The sequence below is a fragment of the Echinops telfairi genome, unplaced genomic scaffold (genome assembly GCF_000313985.2).
Source record: "Echinops telfairi isolate 266 unplaced genomic scaffold, ASM31398v2 ScPeMD7_7400;HRSCAF=8409, whole genome shotgun sequence".
Taxonomy (NCBI): Eukaryota; Metazoa; Chordata; class Mammalia; order Afrosoricida; family Tenrecidae; genus Echinops; species Echinops telfairi.
The window spans coordinates 36,602,157-36,612,403 of NW_022111300.1; the positions used below are offsets into that span (position 1 = coordinate 36,602,157).

Genomic DNA, 10,247 nt, shown 5'->3' on the forward strand with positions numbered 1-10,247 from the left:
GTCTCTGTCAGCCTGCCTTTGATCACTGTCATTATTGTTGGGCTGAGAAGATAGTTCATTGTTTCAATTTGCCTCTAATGGCTCATGGCTGTGTCCATCTCTTCATGTATTGACCGGCCACCGGAGCATCTCCTCTGGTGAAGTGCCTGCTCATGTCCGTTGCCTGTTTCTTTTACATGGGGCTGCTCACAGTTCTGTGGTGCCCTGGGGGTGGGGTGGGTCATTCACTGGGCTGCTCACCACCGTGTCAGCAGTTCAAACCTACCAGCTACTTAGAGGGGGAAAGAGGGAGACTGCCACCTTGGAAACCCACAGGGGCAGCTCTGACTGTGCCCTGGAAGGTTGCTCTCAGTCGGTATCGATGGCAGTGAATTTGCGTTTGTTTGGCTTTGGTGCTGGGGGGGTGGGGGGGTGGCGTTGAGGGGCTGAGCTTTCTATACGTTCTCGCCAGATGGATGGCTGCCAATGCTTTCGTGGTCTGTGGATTCTTGTTTCACTCTCTGGGAGGTGGTGCTTGAGTGTGTCTTGCTTCGGAGGCTCCAGTCATGCAGCTTAGCTAACAGTCTATAGCACTGTTGCTGCTGCTGCTGCTGCTGCGTAATCATCCCAATCCAGCCTCGAGCCACTTTCCCTCCGTACAACTGCCACTTCACGTGGTCCACTGGAAATTCCGCCTCCTCCGCCTACCTGCACACCTGCTCTCCCTGGGCAATGTCCGCGATGGCTGGAAATCCTGAGGTGGCTGCAGGACCACAGAGATTGCTTGGTGGGGAGGTGCAGTCTTTCCCCAGGCCAGGGGCAGCGCAGTCGGTCACCACCCTGCCTTCTGTTGGTTATAGGAACCCCGTGGTACAGTGGGTACACGCGGGGCTGCTAAGTTCAAGGTCAGCAGTTCAAAAGCACCAGCTGCTCCCCCGAGGAGAGATGAGCACTTTCGATGTCCCAGTAAGGAGGTGCTGTCTCAGAAACTCACAGGGGCAGTTCTGCCCTGTCCTGTAGGGTTGCTGTGCTTGGCATTAACTCCACGGTAGTGGGTTTGGGTTTTGTTTTGGTTATAACCCTCCAAAGTATTGATGGGCTTCCTTGGACAGGGACCCAGGCTAGCGGGAGAACCTCTGAGGTTTTCCTGTGCTGCGCTGGTCTCTCTCTCCCGCCCCCCCGCATTCGACAGCAATGCTCTAAGCCCACTATCCAGGGCTCTTGCTGGCTGTAGTCCTTCTGCAATGAGACTCAAATGCCTCTCCAACGTAACAACTTTTCAGCTGCTCCGCTTTGCTGCAGGTTTTAAAAATCAATTCGTTTTTGAGGCAATAAAGATTTCAAAGACACCGTGTCATTGCTTTTGGAAAGAGAACAAGGAGTTATTCTGGACAAAACAGAGAAGGGAAAAAAACCTATTTGATCTCTAGTGATGGAACAAAGACTTTGCTCAAGATGGAAATTTAGGGATGGCCGATCTGCACATGACCAAACACATACAAGAGACATGGGATAAAGATGCTTGCAATACCAACGGTCTAAAACCGGCTCCTGCTCCCAGCGTCCAGGGCTATTGGGTGGGCTGGTGGACTGCAGGATGGCAGGACACTGTGGCAAGGGAGAGGTGGGCCAGCAGCCCCCACCATCCTCACCTCCATGCCTGCAGTAGGGCCCCTGGTGGCAGGGTCCATTATAAGTTGGACTGCTAGGTACCGGGTCAGCAGCTGGCACCCACCGGCTGCTCCTCAGGAGGAAGATGAGGCTTTCTGATTCCATGACATCTACAGCCACAGAGACCCACAGGGGCAGGTCTACGCACAGGGTCACCAGGCACCGGAAGGGGTCATGGCAGAGGGGTTACTCTGCTTGGCATTTCTATTCTTGGCAGTATAACCCCACTTGGGAACGGGCTGTCTTTGCTAAATGAAGGGGACAGGACCCGGGTGTGTCATCAATCAATCTCTCTTGAGAAAGGAGAGATTAACCAACCGAGCCAGAGAAGCAGACATGGGCGCCAGGGAGAGCCACGTCAAGAAGACGCAGGAGCGGAAGCTCAGCATGGGACAAAGAACCTTCATCCAGAGCCACCAGGGAGAGAAAGCCTGCCCCGAGGGCCAGCACCCTGACTTCAGCCACCTAGCCTCGCCACACGAGGAAATCAACCTCTGTTGGCCAGCCCCTCTAAGTGCATTTCTGTTACGGCAGCACTGAGCTAACTAAGGTCAACACCCACACAGGAAAATCCACGAGAGGCAGTCCAGATGCAAACGTCTTTCAAAGGGGTTTGTGCACAAAGCAGCCTAAGCTTACAAGATGTCATTAGATAAGTGTTTCAGCGGTTTGGGCTTAAGACATTTAAAATTTTCTGGCTTGTGCAAATGGGTCCCGTAGCAAATACTGCGTGAATCCCTAAGGCTCACTCTGTCTGATGTAGATTTTGCCATTCTAGGGGCTGTCCCTTGATCTGGTACTAGTTCCTTGGAGAAGATGCTCGGAGATAATCACAGAGGAGCTGCAACCAGGAACAAACCGGGTGGGGTTAGAAAGAGCTGTTGGGGGTGGGGAGGCCTGCTCATTGCCTGGGGCAGAAAACCCGGTGCCTAGCACACCCGGCTTCTCAGAGGCTCTGAGTCCAGCAGCGTCCATGTCTGGGAAAGCCCCAGTTCTGTGGCTCTCTGGAGGGCTATGGCCAACACAAGGTGAGCCTTAATCAAGGGACAGCTGACGACTGGTTGCTCTGGCCCTGCCCTGGGGAAGGACTACACCCTCTCCCAAGGAAGCAGTCTCTTAAGGTCCCTGTCACGGTACCTTCACGTTAGGGGAAGAAACATGATGCTAATTGTGGGGTGATCTCTTAGCTGCCTCACTACAGGCATGGAAGACGGTCCAAGGGAAGTCAGGCCATGGTCATGAACATCCTCTGCCCAGAGGCCAAAGTCGGGCCTTGCAACTCGGGCCTTAGGGTCCTCCCAACTAAGTGTCCCACTGAAGGGGATAAAACCATGCTTGAATATGTGTTTGCAGCCAGATGACAGAAAGCAGGCATGCAGGATAAAGTGAGGGGAAGCAGGGGCTGCACCACGATGCTGGGGACAGTCGGGGGCTCTGGGGGGCCTTACCTCCATGATGGGACTGGATGCCAAGACCCTCTCTTCAATATTGGTGTCACTGGCTGAGCCACCGACCGTGGCGAAGTAGCGCATGGCGTACTTGGCGGACACCGTCTTCCCAGCTCCAGACTCCCCGCTGACGATGATGGACTGGTTCTTCTCATCTCTGGAAGGGAAAGGGCTCTGCTCAGTGGCTGCCTCTGGAGAGCCTCTGCTGCCTTCCTGGGGGCTGCTGACAAGGACCCACACCTGATCAGAAGCACCCCCTCTTTCAGGGATCAGTGTGAAGGGATCACATGTCCATTCTCTGCCCTTCCGCACAGGCCCACACAAGATCTGAAGTGACGTGGGGGTAGGGAGAAATTCTAGAAAAGGGCTTACAAACAAGCAAGTACCCCTCTCTGTGATCCGGAGGAAGGGGCAGACAGCCGGCTGGTTATCACTCGGGAGTGCTCTCCGTGGACAATGCATCCTAGCTCACTGCATTACAAACACCCTCTAAGTCTACACACACCTGTACACAGATTAAGAACAGAGCAAGACAACACTGCATGGATTAAAACCCTAAAAGACGGGCATCAGGCTTGTATCTGCTCACCATACTTATTCGATCTGTATGCTGGGCAAATAGAGAAGGTGACTGCTAGGCAAGGACTGCAGCCTTCAATACGGACAACACCTTCAAGAACACAAAAGCCCTCACAGGTGGGCCAATAGGTAACATCATGATAAACGAGACAAAATCAGCATTGTCAAGAGCTTTGTCTCGCTTGGACCCACAATCATTGCTCATGGAACCAGCAGCCAAGAGAGCAAATGACAACTGCACTGAGTGGATCCCCTGGGCAAGATCTCTATAAAGTATCGAAGAGCAAGGATGTCACTTGGAGGACCAAGGTGTGCCTGGCCCGAGCCATATCTTTTCAATGTCCTCATATGCATGTGAAAGCTGGACACTGAATAAGAAAGCCACATGGAGACCCCTGCCGGCGCTGAGATGCTTACAATGCCACTGGATCGACAAATCTTCCCACCCGTGATCCTCCTGCACTCGGCGTCATTGCATGTGTTTGTGAATCTGAAGAGGACTTCATAGATTGATTTCAGACAGATGGGCTAATATTGGACTTATAGACTTGATCTGGACTGGGGTGGGATGTTTTCTCAATATTTAATTGCTCCTGTGTATAAAGCTCTTTCCTAGACACACGAGTGTCTATGAATGTTTCTCTAGTCAACCCGGATAACACAGAAACAGACACAGTCTCGATGCCATTTCAAAAGCTCTCTGTACACACAAGGAGTAGCACCACACCCCCAAACATGAAGTTTGCCCCAAAGTCTGTGTGTTTAATCCCAAAAGAACAGGGATGAGCACAGGATGGGTCTGAGCCTCAGCCTTCAGCAGAGGAGCATTAGAATGACTGTGCTGGGTACTTACTAAGGATGCTGGGGAAGCGGCATTCAGATATGGCAGGGAGGAATGAAGCAGCTGGTGCGGAGGGTGGCCAGGCTCCCTTACAGCAGCGCTGCATGCAGAAGGCTTTGAGATCTGGGCGATGCACACAAAGTGCACACTGGCACAGGCCAATGACCCCTGCCACCTTTCACTTGCAGCGTCCAGATGGGAATGGCCTACACATTACCCGGGAATGACTGACCAGTCACCCACCACTCAGGAAGAAAACTCTGCGGGGCAGGCCACTGTGAGGTGAGTGACCCAAGAAGTCCAAACAAGGGGCTAGTTTACGTGGCAACAAAGTGTACAAAGGAGAAGGGATCTGGTGAGAGGGAGCTGGGGCTGGAGGCATGGGGGATCTCAAAGATGTGGAGGCAGACAGCTAGGGGCTCTGCTGAGAACCAAAGGTTGGCAGTTGAAAGGCACCCCATAATAACTGTGCTGCTGCAGAAAGACGGAGACCCGCTCCCGGGAAAACTAGAGACCAAGCTCACCGCCACTGAGTCGATTCCGACTCACGGCCACCCGGGTTGACTAGAGAAACAAATTCACAGACACTCACATGTGTGTAAGAGAGAACTTTATATCAAAGAACAATTGCACATCAAGAAAACATCCCAGCCCTGTCTAGTTCAAGTCCATAAGTTCAACATTAGCCCAGATGTCTGATATCAGTCAATACATTCCTCTTCAGACTCATGAAATACATGCAATGACGTCAAATGCAGGAAGATCACAGGCCAGTGGGTGGAAAGTCTTGTGGATCCAGTGGGCAGTGGAAGCATCTCAGCGTTGGCGTGGGTCTCCACCTGGCTCCTCCAGCTCCAGGGCTCTAGGTCCATCAGCTTAGCTCCATGTGGCTTGTCAACAGGAATGTCTCACAGGGAGAGAGTGTATCTGGCCTCCAGTGAGCTATTTATCTCTGCCACACCTCCAAATGAGGTCATCAAGCTGTGACCTGATTGACAGGTTAGACTCCATCCCTTCTTCAAGTTGACAAGTTCAAGATTATGTAACTGTCACATCAGGGGAGAACTGACTGCCCTGTAAGTCTTTTTTTAAAAATCATTTGATTGGGGGCTCGTACAACTCTTATTGCCATCCATCCATCCATCCATCCATCCATCCATCCATCCATCCATGCATCCATCCATCGTGTCAAGCACATTTGTACATTTGTTGCCATCATCATTCTCAAAACATTTTCTTTCTACTTGAGCCCTTGGTATCAGTTTCTCGTTTTCCCCCTTCCCCTCTCTCCTTCCCTCCCTCCTTCCCTCATGCCCTGTAAGTCTTATGGTTCTCAATCTGTGGGTTGCAACCCCTTTGAGGGTCGAATGCCCTTTCACAGGGGTCACCCGATTCATAACAGTAGCAAAATGACAGTGATGAAGTAGCAACGAAAATAATGTTATGGTTGGGGGGGTCACCACAACATGAGGAACTATATGAAAGGGTCATGGCATTAAGGTTGAGAACCACTGTTTTACAGGATCTGTAGCGAGCCTGTCTTTTCCCCATGGCACGCGCGGCTGGTGGTTTGGACTGCAGTGAAGCAGGTCAATACGTAGCTACTCTGTCATCAGAGCATACTGCACCTGAAAGATGAAGCCTGGGGAAGACTCCTATGAGGTTATTTCCAGTTGTATGCTGTCATGTGGAATCACACGTGAGACATAATGGGCTCTCTCTGGCTCCAGCGACAACAATGAAACCATCTACACATGGCCATCAGGAGGTATGAATGTCCCCAAGTTTAAAAATCTTTACATTTAAGACTTCTGGGCATGAGACAGGGAACCCTGGTGGTGCAGTAAGTGTTGGGTAACTCATGGAGAGGTGGGTAATTCAAACCCGCCAGTTGCCCCAAGAAAAACGCGAGACTGTCTTGCTGCTGTAAAGATGTATGGCCTCAGAAGCCCTAAGCAGCAGTTATCCTCTGTTTTATGGGGTGGTGGTGATACTTAGGGCTTTGTGCCAACATGGCTCCCGTAGGAACATGTGGGCGGAGTTTACCCTGTCAATCAGGTCGCATCTTGATTGGAGGGCAACCGAGATCAATGGCTCTCTGAGGCCGGCCTCTTCCTCTTTCTCCCTGGAGGCGGGCTATACACACTCTCTCTCTCCTTTTACCTTCCTGTTGACAAGCCGTGCAGAGCCATGCTGAGACCTGCGAGAGCCCTGGAGATGCTTCCACTGCCCCTGGATCCACAAGACTTTGCACCCACCGGCCTGTGATCTTCCTGCATTTTGCATCATTGCACATGCTGCACAAGTCTGAAGAGGGGCTTATGGACTAGTAGTGGACGTATGGGCTAATATCCGGCTCATGGACTTGATCTGGACTGGACTGGAATGTTTTCTTAACATACAACAATATACAGTTCCTCTTTGATTTAAAGCTCTTTATTATACATATATGAGAGCTTTGGGATTTGTTTCTCTAGTCAACCCGGTCTAATAATGACTATGAGTCAGGATCAACTTGGTGGTGGGTGGGTTTGGCTGGCTTTGGTTTGGGCATGAGAAACAAGTAGGAGAAACGGACACTGGAGCCAACCCCCAATTAATTTGGTGGCTATTAAACCTGCTGCTGCCATCCAGGCAGGCTAAAGTCTGATCAAGTCACCATGTCTTGGACCAACAAACACCTCGTAATCCCTACCCTCGTGTAGCTCTATTTAAAGTGCTTGGGAAAATGGATTTTTGTTTAGCTCCATGACAATCCTTGTGCCCACACCACACACGCCCCTCCCCAGCCTAGGCCAGGGCTAGGTGCACACTACTTGGTAGCAGGCCATCAAGCTGCCTTAAGGCATTCTGTTCAATGGCACTTTCTCCCTCTTCTACCCATACCGGCTTTTCCCCCAATTCATTAGAATTAGGATATGGCATTAAAAAAAAAAGACTTGGACTTCAGGGGACTTTGGCCAAAGTATTTAACTGAGTGGACCCTCAGCCTCTTATGGCCTTGAAGCCTGTTAGACACTGAGTTGTGCTCCTCCAACATACTTGGTGTTCGGTGCCAGGGAGGTGGTTCAGACTCAGAGCTACGCTGTGCGCAGCAGAACCCAGTGCTGCCCGGCCCTGCGCCAGCCTCACAATGGTTGCTCTGTTGAAGTCCATGGTTGCAGACACTTTGCCAATCCACCTCCCTGAAGGCCTTCGTCCTTTTCCCTTGATCTGCTTTACCAAGCATGAAGTCCTTTCCCAGGGATTGGCTGCTCCTGATCCCATGCCCAGAGATGAAGTCTCACAGTGCTCGCTTCTTAGGGAGGCTTCTTAGGGAGAAAGGAGCACCCTGGTTGTGCTTTGTCTAAGGGAGATCTGTGTGTTCCCCTGGATGTCCGTGGGACTTTTCAATATTCACTGCCAGCACCCTAATTCAAATGCACTGATTCTTCTCGGTCTTCCTTATTCAATGTGTAAAATACTAGGGCTTCAGAATGTTTGTGGAAATTTTCCGTTATCTTTCCATGCCATTTTCCCACAGACTTTGTGAAGTCCCCTTGTGTGTATCAACTGAGCTAGTTCATGATTCTCATACTATGTATTCATCCTCGATCTTCTGATCTAATCATAAATCCTAACCTCTGTGCCTTCCAGAAGAACAAGTAAATCTGTGTTGGGAGAAGGACAGTCAGAATGCTCCTTGGAAGTGAGGAGAAGATGAGACTTCATCTCATCTCTTTGGAAATGTGGTCAGGAAAGACCAGTCCCCGGAGGACATCATGCTTGGTCAAGTAGATGGGCAGTGGAAAAGAGGAAGATCCTCAATAAGACGGATGGACACAGTGGCTGCAACAACGGGCCCAAACATCAGCATGACTATAGGATGGTGCAGGGCCAGACAGGGTTTCCCTCGGTTGGACATGGGGTCTCTATGCGCCAAAGCCGATTCTTTAGCACCACCACCACCACCTTCGTGTGAATGTAGCAAGATTCAAGGCAGTTATGATCATGAGGTCAGACACGGTCCACCAAAGTAGGTTGCATACTTGAGCCTATTTGTTTGCGATATTAAGAGATGAAGCCAGGTGAACAGAAACCCGCTTACCACTTAGAGAGACTGGAAATGAAGCCCACCCATCCTTTGGACGTGGGAGTCCCTGTGACGAGAACCTCCTAGACCCAGGGTAAGAATGACGCCGAAACACAGGGAGCTCTCCAAAGAACACCTGGGCCCACACATGCTGGAAGGACCTTCCCCCAGGACCCACACAGAGAGAGAGCCATCCCCTAAAGCAGGCACCTTGAATGCAGACTTCTAGCCGAAACGGTGAGAAAATAAATCTGTTTGTTAAGCCACCCACTTGTGGTATTGTAATAGTCGTACCAGAGAACGAATGCAACCCCAGCCACACCCATGCTCTTCTAGGCAGTCTCCTGGACAGTCACCTCAGTCTCAAATGTATCCCTAGCATCTCTCTACCAGATGAAACACTGAAGCACCCCAGTTCTGATCGTGTGCTCCTCACTGAAAAGCTCCTTCAATACCTACTTGTTGCTTACAGAATGCAGTCCCTAGCTGGGCATGTGAAACTCTCTACAAGACAGCCTTTAACACCAAACCTCTTAGCAAGCAGCGTGCAGAGGACAGACTGTGATACAGTGAAAACCACCAGGTTTTCCAGGGAAGGGCCGGCCTGACTCCTGGCTCTGCCATCAGCAGGCTCTTCAGGTCAGTATGGCTTCCCCACGCGATGGGGCTACCTCCCACCTTGGTCACATGTGCTGTGAGATCGTAAGAGACGGCCTCTGCATGCCTTGCCAGCTCATGCCATCTCAGACTACTTGCTAGTCCCTGGAGTCTGAGCAGATTTCTACCACTGTTCTCCGTGGCGGGCTCTCCCTGTGAAAACACAGCAATGCCTGCCCTTCTTTCTACCGATAGTCTCCGTCGTTGGGGACTCCTTCTTTCCCAACTCCCGACCCGCGCGTCCTAGCCAAAAAGGACCTCTCCATCTCCCAAAGTCCCACCCATCACTTGCTTTGTAACATTTTAAGCCAGTGGTTCTCATTCCTCCTAATGCCGCGACCCTTTCATACAGAGTCTCATGTGGTAGTGACCCCCCTACCATAAAATTATTTTCATTGCTACTTCATCACTGTAGTTTTGCTACTGTTTTGAATTGGGGGACCCCTGTGAAAGGGTCATTTGATGCCCAAAGGGGTCTCCACCCACAGGTTGAGAATCGGTGTTTTAAGGCTTTATCACATTGTAACCTTATCTTCACCTCAGCCTCTAGCCTGTTGACACCAGATTCTTACCCAATCTCTTATTGTGGGACTTAGATATATTACAGGGGGATTTACTCCTGGGTGCTCGGTGGTCCTGGGAGGAGGGTCAGGCTGGGATCCAGAAGCCACGGAATAACCCAGTGGAGAGTTGGGCAAGGAGAGGAGAGGCTATTCGAGCTGGGACTCTTTCTCACTGAGAAACTGTCTCATGGCCTCTCTGAACTTTGGTCTTTTTCTTCTAGGAAATGAGAAGACTGGAATCCAATCGTCTCAAACAAGGGAGACACGGCAAAGAGTTTTGCAAACCATTCAAGCATGCTGTCAATGGGTGGAGGCTAACTAATTACATTAAGAAGCAGTACTACATGACCTGCCAGTGCACATAACGTGATCAAGTGCCAGGCATGCAGAGCTGTGAGATCAAAGGCTGTGGAGGAAGAGGAGGAGGGGGAGGGGGA

At 50.9% G+C, this 10,247-nt stretch overlaps 1 protein-coding gene across 1 annotated transcript in view; it reads right to left on the reverse strand.

Moving 5' to 3' along the window:
- The window catches only part of MYO5B (myosin VB), a 168,043-nt gene that overhangs the window by 119,747 nt on the left and 38,049 nt on the right, over positions 1 to 10,247 (reverse strand). Inside the window, 2 exon segments of the mRNA XM_045296048.1 lie at positions 1,511 to 1,587; positions 3,099 to 3,255. Coding sequence (XP_045151983.1) covers positions 1,511 to 1,587; positions 3,099 to 3,255 — 234 coding nt within the window.